Source organism: Heterocephalus glaber, unplaced genomic scaffold, assembly GCF_053883595.1.
Source record: "Heterocephalus glaber isolate CG9 unplaced genomic scaffold, H.glaber_assembly_v1.0 deba00001452, whole genome shotgun sequence".
Taxonomy (NCBI): Eukaryota; Metazoa; Chordata; class Mammalia; order Rodentia; family Bathyergidae; genus Heterocephalus; species Heterocephalus glaber.
The window spans coordinates 368503-389603 of record NW_028258302.1 but is presented as its reverse complement, the minus strand read 5'-3'; the positions used below and the strand labels follow the sequence as shown (position 1 = coordinate 389603).

The following is a 21101-nucleotide window of genomic DNA, read 5'->3' as shown; positions in this document are numbered from 1 at the left end:
AGATCCTAGCTGTTGATTCTTTGTGTTCATGCGCAGTCGGGGTTTTGTTCATAAAGTTTTTGCCTACACCAGTGTCTTCAAGTGTAGTACCTATTCTATCTTCCAGTACTCTTAGTGTTTCTATTTTATTTATTTATTTACTTATTTTATTTATTTATTTAATTTTTGGAACCAGGGATTGAACTCAGGACCTTGTGCTTGCAAGGCAGGCAGAGACACCACTGAGCTAAATTCCTGGCCCTGGTGTTTCTATTTTAATATTTAGATCTTTGATCCATTTTGATTTTAGTTTAGTGCATGGTGAAAGATATTGAACTAGGTTTAATCTTAGGCATGTGGAAAGCCAGTTTTTCCAGCACCATTTATTAAAGAAGCTACTTTCTTCCAGTGAAAGTGCTTGGCCCCTTTGTCAAGAGAAGGTGACTGAGTGTATTTGGAGTTGTTTCTGCATCTTCTAGTCTTTTCCATTGATCCTCAGGTCAATCACAGTTACTTCGGAGCTGGTAGTGATTCTTCCAGTTTTGGGGTTGGTTTGTGACTTCCTCCAGCGGTAGTCAGGAGCCCAATTGTAAGAGTAGAAAAGCAAAAGAATGGATTGATGCCAAGGTCAGCTTCCCGTCTAGGGCAATAGAAGGCAAGAGACACAAGATAACAAAGGGGCTCACAAGATAGTAGTTGAAGTGATTTACATCAGAGTCTAGACCAGGAAGGGCTGGGAGTCCAGAGGTCTCCATATGGTTGGATGAGAAGAAAGGAGAGGGTTTGGAGAGGAGGTTGTGGCCCTGTCAGGCTTCAGGGGTGACACCTTTCCTGCATGGTACCCAGATCCCTGAGGGAAGAGTATCTCATTTTATAGTTAATGAAGCTGACGTCACCCAACTCTAGTTAGTAGCAGAACTGCAATTTGAGTGTCATTCTGCTGTTCTATAGAGCTCATATTTTGTCTTTATTTTTCAGGTCCACTTTAGCACAGTTGACTGAGAGCCAGGAGAGAACATCAGGGAAAAGAGACAAGCTCTGCAGAGGAGATAGGAGGGAAAGGCCAGGTCCCTGGTCAGCGCAGTGGGGAGGCGGGACAGCTGGACCCTTGGGTCTTCCCGTTGGCCCAAGGGCCCCCTTGGGCTACACCCTCCACCCTCCGTGCAACTCACTGTGTGTCCTCTGTTACACACCGTGGCCCCAACAAGTTCATCCTGTGACACATCCCATGTCCCCCCACATGGCAAGGCCTTCCTACACCAGCTGGTCTATCCCACAGGTCCCAGCTTGTCCTTCTACACCTCACTTCCCATTTACCTGTGCTCACTTTGGGTTCCTACCACTCACCTGACCCATAATGAGCTATATGCTTAGCTCATGCCCATTTATACTGTGTCCTTAGAGTGCATCAGATGGCTTCTGGAAATCTGTGGCCACTCGAGTGCCCAAGGAGCCCCCCGAGATTCGTATCCTCAACCCATATTTCATCCAGGAAGCTGCCTTTACCCTCATCGGACTGCCTTTCAACAACGGCCTCATGGGCCGGGGGGTGAGACTCCTGGGCCCTGGGAGAAGGAGGAAGAGAACGGGGCCAGAGGTGCCCTGGAAAAGGAAGGATGGGTGGCAGTGGTCCTGGAGGGGAATTCTGTGGGGAGGAAGGCTCCTCCTTGGAAATGGAGCTTTTCCAGCTCTGTGAAGCTTATCTGAGCCTCAGCACTCTGGCTGAACTTCATAAGCTTCCTCTCTGCCCTCTTCCAGAATATCCCGACCCTTGGTAGTGTAGCAGTGACTATGGCACTGCATGGCTGTGATGAGGTGGCAGTTGCAGGCTTCGGCTACGACATGAGCACGCCCAACGCACCCCTGCACTACTATGAGACCGTACGCATGGCAGCCATCAAGGAGGTTTGAGCCTTGGGGACAGAACCTGGGCAGAACCGAGGGAGGGGGCTTCCAGCACAAGGACAGACTTGGACTGCATGTGTGCAGCGAACGAGACAGGGACAGGGCAGCAGCTGTTCTAGCTGCCCACAGTGCCCCAGCAAGGGCCTGCCCACTCTCAGCTAAGCAGAGCCCTGAAGGTCCACCCTGTGTGCAGACTGACCACCAACATCCCCCCTACTGGTCTCCCAGCCACCGTCTGAACCCAGCACACCCTCCTCACCCTTCTCTCTCCATGGGGCCCTCCCTGCCCTTGCTCTGCAGCTCACCCCACACCTCGCCTCTCCTTGCTGCATGTCTGCCCATCACACACTAGGCTTGGCGCCAGGTCAGATCACCTTCTCTATAATCCTTGCCTTCCCCTAGATGGCTTTGTTGCCCTCACACAATCCACATCCCGTGTACCTCTGCCTTTCCCTGTAGTGAAACACAGGTGCTGTTTGTCATCCAGAATTGCTCCCAGGCAGCCCTTATGTACAGGTAGCTTCCCAGACTGTAGGTCAGCCTCTCCTGGCATCTCTTCCTGTACTGCAGGGATCTTGTGTGAAATCTGAACTCTCTTCCCATACCTTAGCTTCTACCATCAGTGTCCCACAGACCCAACCTGAAACTTGTAAGTGTTGGGGCCAATGCCCCAAACAGCTTTTCTGCCCCTATATCTGGTGGTTTGGAAAAACATCTTACCTGTTCAAGTTCATGCTGCTATGAGTCTGGAGGCTGTGGTCTCCACTAGTCCACATTCCTGCTCATCAGTCTCTTTCTGCTCCTTCCAGCCACAGTGCACTGTTCCATAGTCTCGCACTCCACACACTCCTGGACACCCGCCTTCTCCTTGAGAAAGCTGAAGCTTCGCAGCACCCCTTAGTACTTCCCTCTCATTCAGCCCTTCAGCACCACACACACACACCCACACCTGACACAGGTTCTTCCGAGGTTGCCAGTGACCTACCTCCAGGCTGCCCAGGATAGTGGCCACATGTCATCTTTTGTGACCTCCCAGAAACTCTTTTTATGTGTGGGCCATTCCTCCCCGCTTAGATTCTGAGTCGTTAATTTCTGGTGTTTTTGTTCTTTCACTTACGCATCTCTCTGATTGTCTGTCTCATGTCATTGGTTTTGGTCCACCCTGTAGGAATCGAGATGAGCTAACACTCCATCCCACATTGTCTTCTCACTCTACATCTTCTCCACATTTACATCCCCATCTTCAATTACCTTCTGTATTGTATTAGGCTCTTTTGGTTCTTAATCTAACAGAATACTAGGCTCTGTGACTTAAAGAGGAAAATTTTATTTCTCACAGTCCTGGAGTCTGGAAATTGAAGATGAAGGTACTAGCAGATTCAGGTCTGGTGAGGATCCACTTCCTGGCTCACAGATGGCTGTCTTCTCACTGTGACTGTACATGGGGATGGGGTACAAGCACTCTCCTGAGTGTCCTGGAAAGACACTAATCCTGGGAGAAGTGGCTGCCAGAGGTAGAAGCTAAGAGATGCCTGCTGGCTGTGGTAAGAACAGCCCCCCAGTACAGGGAGTAGGAGCCAGGTGCATTAGAGAACAGTGAAAAGAAACCTACATAGGCTGCAGGGGTCACACCTCCCGAATACTCCGTCAGGACAGAGGAGAAGGAGAGGGGCAAGGCTGAGAAGTAGCTGGAGGATAAGGCAGTTTATACAGTGTCTGCCACACAGCTGTAAAATCTGGGCTAGAAATAGAGAGAGCTGTGAGGACCGCAGTAAAGGGCATGCTGCAACTTCCAGAAGAAGACGGGAGGAAGCATGGTCAAGGTGGAATGCCAGGACTCCAACATTCAATGGCTGGGCAAAGGCAGAGGAGTCAGACAGGCTAAAAAGGGGCCGGGTATGGTACCACATGCCTGTAATCTTAGCACTTGGGAGGCTGAGGCAGGAAGATCATGAGTTTGAGTCCAGCCTAGGCTACATAATGAGACCCTGTCTCAATAAAGGGGGTGGTGGCTAAAGAGGAGGGGGACCCTGCTGAGAGTGTGGGCTGGTGGGTGGGCATCTGTCTCCAGAGTCCTGTGCCAGCCCACAGCACTGTGGAAGCTCTGCAAGGCTCCACAGAAATTAGGACGAGCACCCAAGAGGGGCAGCCTGGAGAGCAGATTGGTGTCACCCTATAGCAGACTTTCCTGCCTACATTTTCATTATGAAAGGAGATTGTCCAACACATCTGTAAGCCAAGAGGGTAATATACTGCCCGTCCATGTATCAGTCTTTAACACATGGCCGATACTATTTCTCGTCTCCTTCCTCTCATGCTCCCAGCCCCACTGAACACTTGGAAGCAGGTCTCAGATATCTTATCATCACCGCCATAAATATTTCATTCAGTTTCTCTGAAGGATACATACTACTTTTTGTTATTACATATCTTAAAAAGTTAACAGTAATTCCTTAGCATCATCAAATAGTCCTCTGCTAACCTATTACCCCTCAGTGACTCCTAGTGGGTGCTCTTGAAACTGACCCATCAAACTTCTCGGAAGGGGAGATGTGGGGTAAGTACAGAGCTTTATTAGTGTCTACAAGTGTTTGTATCCTGATTCTGCCATTCTTATGAACCTGTTTCTTGCCTATAAAGTCTAATTTCATTCAACAAATGTTTATTGAGCACTAATTCTGTGTCTAGCAGTCCCTGCCCTCAAACAGAGACAATGAGCCAGATGCTTAAATCTTCAAAGAATGGGGTGGGCCCTTGGGATCTGCAACAAAGAGGAGCAGTTTGCAGACAGCAAAGTGTAATGACAGATCGCTAGGAGCAGCTGGGTGTTTTAGGGAGTGTGGAAATACAACCAGGTAGAAACAGGACAGAGAGTAAGGGAGAGCCACCCACCTCAGGTGACGCAGAGAGGGAGGAAACCGTTGCCACCTGAGAGCACCCCTGGGTGCTGTCCTTCAGGGAGGCCAGGCTTGTGGCTCAAAGAAGAAGGTGAAGGAAGTTCAGAGCAGAGCACTATAGGGAATGCTGCTGATGACTGCCTGAGTTTCACATTGAAAAGATTTGAAAGGTTGGAGAGGTTGCCAGGGGCAGAATAAGGGCTGGACAGAGGCCTGAGTTCTTAGCACCAGGATGCAGTGGCTGTGAGTCAGTACAGTGAGGCTGGCAGGCAGGCCAGTTGGGACAGGAACGATGAGGCCCTTGACTTCCCTCCCCTCTTCCCTTCCTCTGCTGGCTCTGCCTCCCTGTCCTTCTTTCCTTCCTTCCTTCCATCCATCCATCCGTCAAGCCTTTTTGTTGTCTGAAGGACTTAGACATCCAAGCCTCATGGTGAGAGCACATGGGATGGGAAAGAACCCTGTCCTGGAAGTCTTGGAAGGCAGTGTTTTCCCTGTAACTTCCACATAGCCTCTTTAGCAATTTTCAAATAAATAATATGTTTTTATTAACTACAGTCAAGCCGGGCGTAGTGGCACAGGCCTATAATCCCATCACTCAGGAGGCTGAAGAAGGAAGATCACCTTGAGTTCGTGGCCAGCCTGGGCTACATAGCAAGACCCTGTTTCAAAAAACAAAACAAATACAAAAACAAAAAACAAACCCTGGAGTGAAATATTCTCACTACAAGAAATAAGGATGTAAGGTGATATGTTAATTAGCTTGATTTAATCATCCTGTAACATATACATGTACCAAAACACCACATTGTACTTCATAAATATATATAATTATTATTTGTCAATTAAAGATAAACATTTAAGCTGGGTGTGGTGGCACACATCTATAATCCCGGGATTTAGAAGGCTGAGGCAGGAGGATTGCTGCAAATTTGTTCAAGGCCACCCTGGTCTACATAGCAAGAGCCTGCTCAGAAAACAATAGGAACAGCAAAAAAACAATAAGGCTGGGGCCCAGGGATTTAGCTCAGTGGCACCACACCTGCCTCGCAAGGGCAAGGTCCAGAGTTTGATCCCCTAGTACAAAAAAAAAAAGAGATTAGGCTCAGCTCCTCAGGCTCCCTGGCTCCTGTGATCTGGGAGACCAGATTTCATCAGCTGCCCCGGGCCTGAAGAGTAGATTGCATCAGGCCAGAGAATCACTCTGCACCCCCTTGCTGTTGGATTGACATGACTCACCTCCTTCCTCCAGCTCTGAGACTTACAGCACCCAGGCCTGAAAGAAGTCTGGGGAATAGCTCTGAAGGAATGAGTACAGAGTGGGAGGATAGTTTTGTCCAGGTCTTGGGAAGGCACGTTGAGCTATGGCAGTTGTGGGCCATGAGCTACAGCAGGCACAGAGAGCCCTCGCTGTCCGCATGCGAGCCATGTCACCCCACTATCCAAGCATCAGACATTCAGGTGTAATCGCAGTGTTGGCCCTTGAGATAAATAAGTGGGTTTGGGGTTGAAATTTGGATACTCAGTCTCTAAAAGGTTCACCACCACTGACCTCTGGCCTCCTGAAGCAGGGTCATCACAGTCATTCAGGCACAGTGGATGACACATGTCTGCCTTCGGATGTCCACAGTGACAGAGATCCAGGGGGTGGTGACTGGAAGGGGGCACGCACCACCCTGGCTCAAGCAGGGCTGTGTGTGTCTCAGCAGCCACCTGGGCTGCCCACCTCATCACTTCATCTCTTTCCTTCCAGTCCTGGACACATAACATCCAGCGAGAGAAAGAGTTTCTGCGGAAGCTGGTGAAGGCGCATGTTATCACTGACCTGAGCAGTGGCATCTGAGTGGGCCCAGCACTCAGCCACAGAGGCCCAGAGCAAGCAGCGGCCACCTGCACAGGAGTCTTCAGACGCAGAGAAAGACAGTGCCAAGGGGCCCCAGAGGCAGCAAGGCCTTGGCAGGGCAGCCAGAGCAGTACCTGCTCAGAGGCCAACCTCAGAGACCAGTACGCAGCCCCTCTCAGCCTGGGTCCGTGAAGCCAGAGGGCCAGGAAGCCACGGGCTGTGCCGAGCAGGCCCAGCATGTAGGAGGTGGGACATGGGCAGCAAGGATGCTGTCAGAATCATTTCTCCAATCAATGTTTGGTGTATTATCATTTTGTGAACTTGGGTGGGGGGGAAGGGAGGGATAATTTATTTTTAAATAAGGTTGGAGATGTCGTTTGGTCCACTTGCCATGCAGAAAGAGGCCCACTAGAGGGCCCATCAGGCAGCGGTACCAGTAAGCTCCCTGGAGAATGGGAGTGCCATGACCAGCCTGTGCCCTACTCTGGGGCTACAGAAAGGTGGCAGCATCTCATTACAGCCTCTTCCAGCTCATGGCATTCTTTGGCATTTCTTCGGGAGAAAATTGGATATTCCTATTCACCAGCCCCCAGCTGTCCTGCCTGGAAGCCCTGAGGCCATCCCTTGAAAGCCAGCAAGACACCCCCTGGGCTAGAGCAGAGAGAACTTTAAAGCTCGGGAGGGGAGGCCTGGCCCAGCCTGACAGGAAGAGCTCCCCTTTCCAGCTGTACTGACCTATAGGACAGTTTCCCCACCTGGACTGACCAGCTTGTCAGATGTTCTGGGTTTCTGAAATGGAACTGCCAGATCCTTGGGCTTTGCCTTTAGCCTGGACCAGAGGAAAGTGAGGGCCTAGGGCTTTGTCCAGGCTGTGGCATCCACCTCAGGCAGCCCTCATGGAAGCAATAAAGCTCTTCCCTGAACCTGGCCTCCTTTTGCTTTTACTGACTTCTGGAAGGAACAGGAACCTGGGGCTTCAGCAACTATGCCAAGAACCTTCTCTCCAGCTTACCACATCCCTTTCACTTTTTCAGAGGCCTCTGGAGTTTCCCCTGGCCCCCACAGCCCCATGTACTCTACCATGAGAGGAACAGACCAGCAGTAGCACCTACAAGGCACAGCAAGGCCCCAGACCTTTTCTGCTCCTGATACCCTAGCATGTCTTCTTCCAGGCCCCCACCTCCATAAGACTGGAAGGCACCCAACCTGCTCTAAGTATATCCTGGGGAACTTTAGAAAAGGCATTCCCATGCCACCTCACCCGCTTAGAACCTTAAAGTCAGATCTCTTCCCCAGCACCTCTAGCTGGCCTGAAAATAGGCAGACTCATACCTGCGTCTGAGTCCACAGAGGGAGCTTGCTGCCAGACTGTGTTACTTTGACAGTGAGTGAGCTGGCCACTGCACCATCTGGTCTACCCCAGTCCAAGAGTGCAGGCAGCCCCAGGCCCTCCTGCTGGTGAGACCCCTGAGGACAGAATCCTGGCCATCCAAAGGACCATGCCCTCCTTACTGCTGTGGTCTGTCCTAAGGCAGAAGCCTCCTCCGCTGAGAGGAAGCAAGGCCCTAACTGAGGGCCAGGCAAGCCCGTAAACACCCCCACATTCTGCTTCAAACAGGGCCCTCAATGTGTTACTCCAGTGTACTGCCTCCTGCCTGAATGGTGCCCACTGGAGTCGTGCAGGGCCTAGGTGCCATGCCTATAAGTGGTGATCTTGGCTGAAAATTCAAGGGAGGCTGCCCCCGAAGTGGGCAGCAGTTATGAGATGCAGCAGAGCACACTTTTCATGTCTTAGCCTCCTGTCCCCCAGGGCCTGTGGAACTTGCACACAGCCTCCAGCAGCAGCAGCAGTCTGACTTCAGTCCACAGCACTGCGTGAAACTCCCTCACAAACACTGTGGTTCTGAGCTCTGGCTATATGCCAGGATCACCTGTGCAAATCTGAAAAATTATACCTTCGTACCATGAGATTGATTCAGATCTGGGGTGGAGCCCGGATGTGGGTAGTTCTTAAAGGTCCCCATGACTCTGGAGCATAGCTTGGGTACAGCTGGTCCGTACATGTTCCCTGAGCCCTCTCATCCCCACCCACAACCGCCAATTTCGTGTCATTTGGTCAACAGTGTTTCAAAGATTGCCATCACCAGCCCATTTCTCTTCATTTTGTTCCAGGCTACAAAATTCAGCTGCTTCCTGAACATTCCCACTTAGGAAAATCCACAGGCCTTTCCAACTCAACATGTCCAATGCTACATTCATAAGCTCCCACCTCTTCCCCAGGGAGTCTTGCTTCCCAGAATGCTTCCCCTGTACCTGGTCACCCAGGCCAAAGCTAAAGGCACACCTCTGTCCCTCCAATTCCCTCACCCCACCTGAATAGGCACTGAATTTTCAAAAGGGTGCATGGGGGATTGGGCCTGGGTGCCCCCTGGCTTCCCACGACCTTGCTCAAGCCTCATCCTCTCTCCCCTGAGGAAGGGTTAAGGGTGACAGCTGACTTGCCACCTCTCCTGTCTTGCCTGTCTCCAACCATCCTTCCCACTGCAGCTAGTATGCAGCTAGTAATCCTCGAAAATGCATCTCTGACCTGCTCAGAATCCTTCAGTGGTCCTGGCATCTGGGATAAAGCCAGCCTCTTCAGCCTGAACTTTCCAGCCATGTTACCACCCAAACCCCAGCCCGCCTACCAAATTACCAGAACTAGGCAACTGAAATGCCACCCTCCCCTCATATTTAAAGCCTCGGTTCCTATTTTCCCACTCTGTTACTCTCCCCTTTTTCAGTCCTCACTTCCATTTCCTCATGGCCATGGCTATGCTGCCAGACCAAGGTGTTCACCTGCGTCTCTCTGAGTCCCGACCAGCTTCGGAGGTGAGCAACGGGAGGACTACAGCGCAGAGCGTCGCCGCTCCGAGGCGGGCGAGCAATCTGCAGAGAGATAAACCAGCAGGAGGTCCCGCCAGCCAGGACCCCCGAGTCTGCAGCCTAGCGGGCCGTGGCCAAGGCAGGGACCCGCCTGTCCCTCCTTCCCCGCCCTCGCTTGCTCTCTCCCGCCCTCGGTCCAGCCTCCCAGCTCTCCACTTCGCGTGACTACAAACTCCGAACTCCCAGTTTGCATGCCTCTCCGCCGCCTTCCTTTTCCACTCTTTTCATCTGCGGGTCCCCTCCTAGCGTCTACCCCAGACCTTGGGGGACGTAGCCAGGCAGTGGTGACCAAGTCCAGCGGGGAGAGCGGCCAGGTGAACCCAGAAAGGTGGGGCGGGGCGGGGGCGCTCTGGGCCCCACCCCGGGATCCGGTGACGCCGGGGCTGGAATTTGACACCAGACGGCGGGCAGGAGGCTGCTGAGGGATGGAGTTGGGCTTGGCCCCCGGACACGGCCCGCGGGCTCCGCCAGCAGCAAGTCCCTCGGGCCCCAGCGCTCACTTCGACGCAGGCTCAGAGGCCCGCACCCGAGGTAAGCCCTCCCGCATGCCCATCCCCTGGTCCCAGACCTGAATGCACGAGGCAGGACGGTCTTCGCCCATCCTCCCTCTCCCCAGCCCTCAGCGCAGCGCTCTGCCCCTCCCAGACCCTCCAGTCCCTCTTGTCGTTTGTCGGAGTGTGCTAGCCCTGCTGGCCCGCTGTAATGTGAGGCTCCTGCTGCCGCTACAGGGCACAGACTGGTTGCCAAGGCTGCACTTTTGGCTAAAAGAGGCACTGCCAGGTGCACAGCCCTGGGCATGAGCCATTTGAGCTTCGGGGGAAAGCCCAGCACTGGTCCCAGGAAAGGTGCCTAGAAGAACACAGTGCAGGACCCCCGTGGTGAGTAGTGGGCTGGTGGATCAGGGTGGAAAGGGCTGGACAACCCAGTGGCCCAGACAGCAAAGAGGGAAACAGGGCCTGAGCTGCCCTCAAGGGACCTACTCCTGGGCTCCCCCTAGTGCAGAGGCCTCTAAGGTGCTTTGCCTGGCTTTGCCTCCAACTGTGAGAATAGTCACTGGCCTGGCCTGGAGGGCTCTGAATCCAGTTTACCAACAGGCATGCACCTGGCCCTGGAGGATCACTTCTTAGAGGAAGGCCTGGGAGATCTGTCCAACAGGTGTGCAGACACTGTGTGCTAGGCAAAGGGGGTTAGGATAACAGCTGGGCTCCAAGGAAAGACTGGCTAATGAGGGCTCAAGAAGGTTCTGAAGCCCCAGAGTGGTGTTCAGGAGTGTCAGCCCGTGGGGGCTAGCAAAGGCTGGTGGCACTTGGGAGGGCTGGCTGGGATCGGGAAGGATGAGGGAAACATCTAAGAGCAAAGCTGGGCTGCCAGATCCACAGGAGGCTGAAGGGGGCAGACCTGGGCCAGGTCTCAGAGACCAGGCTAGTATGTGGATTGGCAGGCCCTCCTGGGAGTGGCCCCAGCCTGAGCCCGCAGAGACTTGAAAAAGCCCACCTTCTGCCTCTTTAGTCTGCAGGCTTGGCAGACTCTGCCCCCTGGTGGTTATAGGAAGACAGGGCCCAGGCCTATTATTTTCAGAGGGCCCAGCATCCCCCACCATCTGCGGTCTCCGGAGGGACATGTGTGGTCAGAAGAGAAAACTCAGGAGGCTTTGGGTCTAGAACAGAGATCGCAGAGGAGCAAGGTGAAGTGGCATTGAGTGGCCTGGGCCTCACTATCAGATAACTCTCAGAGTGAGCAGCAGACACTAATTCTTCTCCAGGCCTCAGCATCCTCCCCTGTAGCATGGAGTAAAGGCTGTTGGTTTTAGTCTACCCTGTGTTCTTAGACAATCTCTGAGCTTCTCTGAGCCTTGTTTGCTCATCTGGAAAAAAGGAGATCGAACCATTTAGTTCATGGAGCTGTGAAAAAAAGAAAAGAAAGAAATAGCTGCAAAGCATCTAACACAGTTAAGGTTCTCAATGTGGCTACTTCTGGACTGAGTCGTGCTACCCCAGCCCCTTGTAGCATGGCCAAACTTAGGTGAAAAGATGACACCCCCCCACCCCAAATAATTCATCTTTCAATTTGCAAGCTGCCTCAAGAGGAGGGTGGGGGAACAGGTCAACAAAGGCTGATGGGAGCTCCTGGTGTTGATAGAGATGGAACTTGGACTTGGAGGCCCTACTGTGCTGCCCTACTGCCCCTGGCCTAGGCCGCAGGTGAGTGATTGCCCCAGATTCCAAACTGTATTGAGAAAGGGTGGCTTGAGCTGAGGGAAGAGCAGGACTTGGCATGGGTACAGGTCAGACGTGGGAAAGGAAATGGTCAAGGAGGGAGGACTCAGGCACATGGCAGAAGGACCAGAACTTCTGTCGATGGTCAGTGCCCTCAGCTGATTCCTCACCTAGGCTCCCAGAGACAGCGAATCCGTTATTCCTGAACCTAAGCCCTTCCTGACACCCCCACCCAACTGGGAGCCCAAACCCTCTCTGATCTCAGCCAACGACAGGTCAGCCCCAAGAGCCCCCAAACACAGCCTATCAGGGCACTCTCTTCCTTCCTGAGTCCCCACTTCGTCTCTCTGCGCAGCCAGCCCTGTGGCCAACACTGGCCGCTCTAGCCCTGCTCAGCAGCGTCACGGAGTCCTCACTGGGCCCTGAGCCCCGCAGTTCCGCCACTCGCGAAGGCCCCGCGCCGGTCCTGGCGCCCCCCACCGGCCACCTGCCGGGTAGGTGAGAGTGCAAGGGGGCGGGACAAGGGCCAGGACACCGCGTGTGACCTTGTCTCATTCCAGGTGGACGCCTGGCCCATATGTGCGGCGGAAGAACCCGCCGGCCACCGCCGCAGCCTTCCCGGCCTGCGCCCCTTCCCGTGTCCCCTTCCCTGCCAGCTTCACCCCGCGGAGGACGCACAGCGCGTGGAGGGGCCCGAGGCAGCCGCGCGCGGGCTGCGGGGGCACGGGGCTGCCGCCTGCGCTCACAGCTGGTTCCGGTGCGCGCCCTGGGCCTGGGCCACAGCTCCGATGAGCTGGTGCGTTTCCGCTTCTGCAGTGGCTCCTGCCGTCGTGCGCGTTCCCCGCATGATCTCAGCCTGGCCAGTTTACTGGGTGCAGGGGTTCTTCGGCCGCCGCCAGGCTCCTGGCCGGTCACCCAGCCCTGCTGCCGGCCCACTCACTATGAAGCCGTCTCCTTCATGGATGTCAACAGCACCTGGAGGACCGTGGACCGCCTCTCAGCAACTGCCTGCGGCTGCCTAGGCTGAGAGCTCTCTTCAAGATCTTGTGGACTGGACTCTTACACGTGCACCTGCCTGTGGCCCTCCTGCAGGGTCCTACTGGCCAGGAGCCTCAGCCAGTGATGGAAGCCTCAGACCTGACGGACACGGTCCCGGAGAGGAGGAAGGGTAACTGGACTGACCATCAGCTTCAAGGTGCTCACCCTGGAGATCCCGCCCTACAGACACCAGAGACCTCAGCTAGGAGACCTTCACACCCACCTCTCATAGACTCTGGTACTGGCCAGGCCTGGGACTTGAGTCACCTCTAGGGAATGCAGCAGTGGCCCAGGCCCTGGGGGGATGGAATTTGAAGGACACACATTGTAGTCCTTGGCTGAAAGTGCCTGTGCTGGAGATGGTCTTATCCTTACTGATGGGAGCTGGATCCCTATTTATTATTTCTAAGTTATTTATTTACTTTAGTGGTTTGTCAGGTTGTTTCCTGGGCTGTGCAGATGGGTAAGGGGCTGGCTGGAGATGTGCTCTCATCTGCTTACTCACACACTTCGCATTGACTCAACAATCACAGCCCTGGCCTGCATCTCCCACTGCTTATCCCTTCCCAGAGCTCCAGGATGGGAGATGGGGAACCCAGGCAGAGTGGGCAGCAAAGATGCATTCACAGGGCACTCACACCTCCTACAGTCCCCAACCCGTGGGGCCTGGGTTACCTGTTGAGGGGAGACCTAAAGACTTCCATGGAGAAAGCCTCCACCTGTGGCTGTGGGGCCCCTGCTTATCAGGTAAAGACAGAAAACCATGTTACATCACTCCACTGTCACTGATCAGTGTCCTGCATCCAGAGAGCTGATTTGAAGCCACCCTGACAGGTGTACACTTGCAGATGGTCCAGCACAGCGAGCTGACTACCTTTGTTCCATGAAGCAGCCTAGGGCAAGAGAGTGACTGAAAAAAGGCTGAAGAGGAGAAAAGGATGCATGAGATGCTGGTTTGGGGAAACAGTGCACAGAGCCTCACAGGGATCAGAATGCAGGAAAGGACCCAGTAACACAGAGGGATCTGCATTTAGAGTGATGAATAAGGATATTGATTTATTCATCCAATGTTTATTTACTCTTAATCAATTATGTCAGCCTTTGGATAGACACTAAAGATATGGAAGTGAAAAAGACATAATCCCTGCTCTTACGAAGCTTAAACCAGGAGAGACAGACAATAAATAAGCAATTACATATATAATTATAAATTCCATTTGGCAAATGGTATTTTTAAAAATAGGCTAAGGCAGGAATATTCCAAGTTCAAGCACAGCCTGGGCAACTTAGTGACTTAGAGAAACCCTGTGTCACATTAAAAAAAATTTTTTAAAGGGATGGGGATGTAACGCCAATAGTGCATACACACACGTGCATACACACACACACACACAGAAGCTAAGAGGTACATACTTTCATCGAGTGGTCTCTCATATTGTCCCCAAGTCATCTCCAAAAGATCAATGAAGTCCCCTGAGCTTTTCTGCATTTCATGTTTCCCAGGTCCTAGGCATTTGTATTGGCAAGACCTATGTGATTTTCCTTCTTTTGTGGTAAGACAGGGATGTGTGCTTGGAAAGGGTGCTACATCTGAGGGACTGTGGGACATCCAGAGGGACTGTCAGGAGGCAGTGGGTTGTGCTGGTCTGGAGGTTGGGAGTCTGGATGAAACAGATTTGAGAGGCCTCCATGCAGAAGCTGTGGCCTAAACCAAGGAGAGAGACAATGTAGACAGTGGGGTGCAAGGCATTTAACGCTGTTGACAGCAACTCTTTCCTGCATGCCCATCTGCTTTGGCAAGGTGCCCTTTCATCCAGACTACTGGGGAGCCAAGAGCGCTGAGAGCTGTGCCCATTCTGGGTCAAGGATGTGAACTGTGCCTGTGCTTCCCCTCTTCTGTGTTCACACAGTTCTAGGTGTCCCCAAAACTTTGGTCCTATTTTATCCTGAAACATGCCCTTGATCCCTCTCTCTGCCTCCAAAACTAATCCAGGATCCTCAGTTTCCACATAATACCCAAAGGAAATGGCATCAGTGTCATACAGTTTGCAGAGGGCTGATTTGGGGCGGGGGGGGGATCATTTTGTCAGTTCTGGGAACATTTGGGTCAAGCAGCACCCTGCTGGGAAAATCTGAAGTCCAACCTAGTCCTCAAACCCTCGAGGGTCTCAAATCTTCCAGCCCCTGCCACTGCTGTCCTCAGAGTTGCTTAGAGAGAGTGAAAAAAGCCATCTCTGAGGGTGCTTACTGTGAGAAGGCCAGACTGGAGCCCAAAACAAGTCTGGACTCTCAACCCTCCCCAAATTACCAGTCCTTCAGGAGTAGTCCCCCCAAACTTGAAGTTTTATTCTGGGTCCCAGAGAATTTCTGCAAATACCTCACAAAGTCTTAGAGGAAACTACAACTCTTCCAAAAAGAACACATTCCCACAAGAAGCAGCCCCAGTTTGTAGGTCAGAATAATCCAAATCTCTCTCAAAAGGAAAACAAACAAACAAAACTATTTTCCCGAAGGAAACAGACTGAGAACTGCATCTGTTTACAATTTTGCCGAGGTAACCTGTCACATGACCACCCCAGGCAACACATTTGAGCTCTTTGAGCTGAGGGGGCTTCTGGTACTTCCTTTTCTGACTCTGGTCTTTGTTTCACCTTCACAAAACCACACTGCCCCATGAGTAGCCTTCCCAGAACTAAGAAATGGTCTCCAAAGGGGTATCAAGTCACAGCCTTTTACAAGACAGAAAATTATAGGTAGCTTGGAAATGACAATCCTTCCAGCTCCAGGGAATATCTCAAACTCCTCTGTAGGTTTATTTTATCCAGGATATGTGGTTCCAGGTTCCATGTATACCCCCACTCACGGCTACCTGGTCTAGCAGATGCCTTGGCAGTGACTTTCCGTTTTTCTTTTCTTTTTTTTTTCTCGGTACCAGGGATCAAACTCAGGACCTTGTGCTTGCAAGGCAGGCACGGCACTGGTGAGCTAAATTCCCCGCAACTTTCCAGTTTTATTGTCCAGAGATTTCTATCTTATCCTTGGCCAGAGGTCCCAGTGATGCAGTATATGTGGACTAGCTCCCTTCATCTTGAAGGGAGAGGTGGAGGAAGAAGTTGAGTGATCAGAGAAAAGATTCAGGAGAATTTGTGCCATGTGATCATACCTTTGTTGTTCTCAAGTCTAGTTTAGACTTGAGGAGTCCTTTGAGAATATAATGAAAGCCATAGACCAAAGCAAATGAAAGCTATCCTATGAAAATACTGGAAAGGTAGCTGATGTATAAATCAGGGTAAATGATCTCAGGGGTGCACAGGCTTTCTGAAGCTCATTAAGAGGCCCCTTTGGAGTCAGTGCACCCACACTGTGATGCCCTATTCTATATACCATGACCAATGTCCTCCTGTGGCTCGATTGATTCCTCCAACTGTGTTCAAGCTCCAATATCAGGGCTTTCTGTCTCAGTTATTTACAACACTTCCTACTCTTCAACCTTTTTCTATCTCATATCTCCTTCCCATCTGTATTTCTATTGGCTCAAATATATGCAATCATAAAAAAATTGAGAGAGAGAGAGAGACATCTGCTTTGCTTTTACCTCTCTTTCACTAGGAGAGGTTTTGCTGGGGCTACCAGGGCCTTATCATTGCTAAACTTAAAGGCTACTTTTCAACCTTTTAGTTCTTTAAATTCCCAGAAGCACTTGGTTTTGTCACCTCTCCTTGAGAATCTATCTTCCCATGACTCTCTTGGTTTCCACTCCTCCAGCTGCTCATTCTACTACTTTTGGGTTCCTCTTCTCTCCCTGTCTCTTTTTTTTGGGAGAGGGGTATTAGGGATAGAATCCAGGTCCTTCACCCTGAGTTACCTTCCCAGCCACTTTGAAAACATTTTTGAGACAAGATCTTGATAAGTCAATAATTGCCTAGGTTGGGCTCAAACTTATGATTCTTCTGCCTCAGCCTCCCAGAAGGGCTGGGATTACAGGTGTGCAGCACCACATCTGGCTCTCTTTGTCTCTTAGTGTTCCTCAGGTAACTGAAATCATCTTTTTCCTCTTTTTCTTCTCTCTCTCTCTCTCTGCAACATTATGGACTCCCATAGTTTCAGTCACCACCTCCATGCTAACTCACTCATTTTATCTCCATTCTAGACCTTTCTCCTGAGTCTGAGTCTAATTTCAGTATGTCTGCCCACATATCCTTGGAAACCTCAAGCTTCACATATCTGCTCTGATGTTTTCAGTTCACTCCTTCAAATCCACTCTCTATCCTTCTCCGTGCTGCTCTGTGCCCCACATCAATAAGCTTCCCTGCTCTCCAGCTTCCAAACCACTTCCAGTGTTCCTTCCTTCATGAATGTACCAACCTCTACCTAGTGACACAGGGCAAAAATTTGGGCAACACCCTAGACTCCTTGTGCTCTGTCATAACCTTTATCTACTGGTCACCAAATCCTTAGCTCCTACAGTTCCATCCCCTTTTCTCTATTCCCAATGCCATTCTGTTGAAGTTTTCATAGCTTTTTGGGTGGTTTATTGCTCATCTTCCTAACTGGTCTCTTTGTGTCTAGTCTCAACTCTTTCCGATTAATTTCAACTCCAGAGCCAGAAAAGTCACCAGTCTCTTAACTTTGAGCACTAACTCTCATGCATTGGGCTCTCATGATATGAGGTTTCAGAGATCAATGAGAAACACGTTCTGCCAACAAGGAAACCACAGCTGGATGTGGACATGGAAGGTAAGGGTACCAGATTTAGCAAATGAAAATACAGGATATCCAGTTATATTTGAATTTCAGATAAACAATAAACATTTTTTTAGACTGTCCCATGTAAAAATTTGAGGCCTATGAGTGACAAAAAATTATCTGTCACTCATCTGATATTCAGATTTAAGTGAGGGTCCTGAATTATTTCTGCCAACCCTTACTGGATGTAAATGAGTAAATAAAAATGCAATCAACAATTGAAAGTCTCTCCAGTAGCAGTATTACTGGTCCAAATATGTATGTCAGTGAGAGGGAGAGTCTACACTCACAAAGGAAGAGGACTTGGTTCCACCCAGACCGAAAGGGAGGAGGGGCCCCAAAAGGCTTCATGGAGTGTGTATTATGTTTGGTCCTTCAGAAATAGATAAGAGGCATTAGGCCTATACTGGTTATTATTACCTTTATTGTTTCTCACCTCTGGTCATGGCCTCTCCAGTATAGTATGGATCTCAGCCTTGGGCAGGCATAGAGGGGTGAGGGCTTCTTCCTGGGGCTTTCTCTGTCTCAGCCCTAAGACTCTGCTACTCCTATATTTCTAATTTATAATCAGTTCTCTTTACTAGTAACCAGTCAGTCCCTTATTGCTTCAATGCCTTTTTACAGACCTTTTTTTTTTTTTACAGTGCTGGAGATTGAACCTAGGGCCATTCTATCACCAAGCTACATTTCCAGACACCCCCCCCCCTTTTGTGGCACTAAACCCAGGGCTTTTGTAATGAGCTACATCTCCAGCTCTTTCTTTTATTTTGAGATAGGGTCTCACTAAGTTGCTAAGTTGCCCAGGCTAGGCTTGAACTTGCAGTTTGCCTTCCTCAGCCTCCTACAGTGCTAGGGTTACATGTGTGTGCCACCATGCCATGATTGAATGTAGCACTTTTAACTAGATTTTTGAGAAAGGATCTCTCCAAGTTGCCCAGACTGGGTAAGAAGTGGGAGAGATCATGAATTCCATGTTGTACATTTCAATTTAATGTTCCTGTGATACTTTCAGGAGGCAAAGAGGCTAGAGGCAGCTGAATGTGTAGGTCTAGAACTCAGGGCCACCTGGGCCAAAGAAATATGAGAGGCACACCTTGAAGCCAAGGGAGTAGGGTGATGAGAGGTATAAGAAGAGTAGCAGCTAAGGCCCTGGAGAGTCGGCACTTAAAGACTAGGTTGAAGAAGACGAACAAGATGGTAAGGAGACCAAAAAGAAATGGTCAGAGAGGCAGGGAAAGAAACAAAATAGAAGAACTGGAGTAACTGGTCAAGAAAGCCAAATGCACCAGAAAAATCAAGTCACACAAGGACTGAAAACTACCCATTGGATTTTCTTGAAAGATGGTGGCTTAGGGACTTGGGATAAACTTCTTGCCAAAAACAACTAAAAAGTTCTATCTACTGTCTGTCTTCTATCTATCTGTCTATTAATAGATCTGTGAGCTGGCAAAAACACAAACGTTGAAGCCAAATAAATAAAAGTAAGAAGTTACAAAAGTAAGCAAATCTCTATAGCTGCCTTTCACACTGAAGGCATTTGATGTACCCAGTGAATCTGAGCTTTAGTTTTCCAGGAGTCCATAAGCTTGTGAGAAAGAAGACAAAGCCCAAGATCCATTCACAATGGGAGAACTATTTGGAAACATCCTTTTAAGGCCAGGACCCCAAGTGTCTATGGCTAACTGTGAGGGTGAATTAAAAATGAACCTGTCTGTCTTCTACCTAACCTTTCTCCTTCAAATCAGGGGACTACAAAGAAAATTGCTTGTATCCAGCCTTGATGGTAAGTGGATGGCTGTCTTCCCTGAGAATTCTCAATTGCAAGAAGGCCTTCCTCTGGGTTTGCAGGCTAAATTCACATTATTTTGGTAGGCAGAAGACCTTCAAACTGATAATGTAATTTTGACAAGACAAGGCTGGTAGTGTTCCAGGTGACCAACAAAATCTCTCCCCCTTCCTGGGCTTTCGAGTGTTCTGTTCAGACCCCTCCCAGAGTTGTCACAAGTTCTAGATCCTATATGTCTTGTGTCTCAGAGAAGGACTCTTTTCTGTAACTAGCTCCCAAGGGTTCATCCCTTATTTGGCTCTAAGATACCCTGCACTGCCATCCACTCATCCTGGAGATCCCCTTTTCTTCTGCCCTCAGAAATGTCCCCACCTCTCCCCGGGTCTTATTTCAGTCCATCTGTCCTATATACTGTTTGTGAAGTATGTTCAGGAGCTATTGGCTTCTTTCTCTGCCAGGGGAACCTGCTGGGGTGAGGAGAAGGAACCCTTGATTGGAAGGAGGAAGAAGACACACTGGCCAAGTCGTGGCCTCTGGGTCAAGCTCCAGTCATGTATTATTTCATTTTGTCCTTCACTGGAAGAAATACTTCAAGTCTAGAATTTGTGCTGTTAATCCCCCCTCCATCCTCAAGTACAAAAACCTCCAGCCAGCACCACCAAATCCAGGCTATTTCACACCCTGTATAAAGGTCTGGAATCAGTTACTTTATTTTGGCTTTCTATATCTTCTTTCCAAATATCTCCTGCCTCTATCCTTTCCTCCTTCAAAGTATCCGCAATACTTCAGACAGATTTTTCTAAAAGGCAACCCTCATTACAGTTTCATATTATACTTTGGGTAATGTTCAAGCTCCCAACTATTTCTCTCAACTTGTCTTTCCAACTTCCCCTCATTTATTCCTCACTTCCCTCTTCCTCACCCCACATACATCCCCTTAAAACAGTAACACATTACTAGTGTTCTTCAACACTTTCTTGATAAAGATTTGCTAAGTGACTTTGCTTACCAGCGAAGTGAGCTGCTCTCCTCTCCAGGCTCTCCCTATTCTTCAAGCTCAGATCAAGTTTCCCCTCCACTGGGGAAACCTTCAACTCTTGGGGCTTAGCAGCTACTGCCAGTGCCAGCTTCCTTCATTTGAACACAAGTATAGAGGCCCTTTCATTTTAATTTTTTCTTCTTTTATGCTGGGATCGCTGGCAGGAGTTAATAAAAGGACTACTGGAGAGGCAAGAAGCAGGGACTGCTGGATCTTGGAGCAGACCAGGTCTATAGCTAGATTCTGTCACCCTAGCTGTGTGACCTGGGCAAGATAAACAACTTCCCCCAACATTAGTTTCTTGTCTCATTTGAAAATACTCATCTATTGAGAGGACTGCACCTAAAGTGTACAAAATACTGACCCTAGCACTCCAATGTGAGCTACTCTTTACTTATATTATATATATTTTATATATATATAATATATATAAATAAAACCTTACGCAAGTCCTCGGAGCACTGTCCATGGTATGTAGTTTTCTAGGTTGCTTACTGGTGGTCCTTTATTTCTGAGTGGCGCTAAGCCCAGTCTCCTCTTCTTTGGGTGGTGCTGACGGTTTCTTTCCAAACAGCCCCTTCCCCGGGCCGGATCAAGTAACCGAGGAGCGTCAGAGTGACTCGGTCTCCTCCTCTCCATTTTCCAGCACTGGCTTCCACCTCTATTTATAAGTCCCTTGAGTCACATACTCCCAGGGAATTGCGCCGCAGCGTTCCCCTCCAGTACTACT

The 21101-nt window shown here is 50.2% G+C and overlaps 2 protein-coding genes across 10 annotated transcripts in view; both read left to right on the top strand.

Moving 5' to 3' along the window:
• The window catches only part of St3gal3 (ST3 beta-galactoside alpha-2,3-sialyltransferase 3), a 231978-nt gene extending 224434 nt beyond the window's left edge, over positions 1 to 7544 (top strand). For 4 of the 8 annotated variants that reach the window (XM_087214961.1, XM_013068177.3, XM_013068176.3 and 1 more), the window contains 3 exons: positions 1382 to 1528; positions 1738 to 1884; positions 6532 to 7544. In XM_087214961.1, the coding sequence (XP_087071087.1) occupies positions 1382 to 1528; positions 1738 to 1884; positions 6532 to 6621 (384 nt within the window). In that variant the 3' untranslated portion in view covers positions 6622 to 7544. Of the gene's footprint in view, positions 1 to 1381; positions 1529 to 1737; positions 1885 to 5336; positions 5525 to 6531 lie in introns of all 8 variants that reach the window. The other 4 variants (XM_013068179.3, XM_013068178.3, XR_002391516.2 and 1 more) reach the window with 3 other exon arrangements.
• Positions 7545 to 7693: 149 nt separating this feature from the next.
• Positions 7694 to 20729, top strand: Artn (artemin). 2 transcript variants are annotated; one of them, XM_013068154.3, is made up of 5 exons: positions 7694 to 10077; positions 10275 to 10424; positions 11686 to 11747; positions 12118 to 12256; positions 12323 to 20729. In XM_013068154.3, exons 3-5 carry the CDS (start codon positions 11688 to 11690, stop codon positions 12787 to 12789), a joined length of 666 nt encoding a protein of 221 aa, XP_012923608.2. In that variant the 5' UTR covers positions 7694 to 10077; positions 10275 to 10424; positions 11686 to 11687; the 3' UTR covers positions 12790 to 20729. The 2 variants fall into 2 exon arrangements, with proteins under 2 accessions (XP_012923608.2, XP_004871951.2); XM_004871894.3 differs by having other exon boundaries at positions 11621 to 11747.
• Positions 20730 to 21101: the final 372 nt, after the last annotated feature.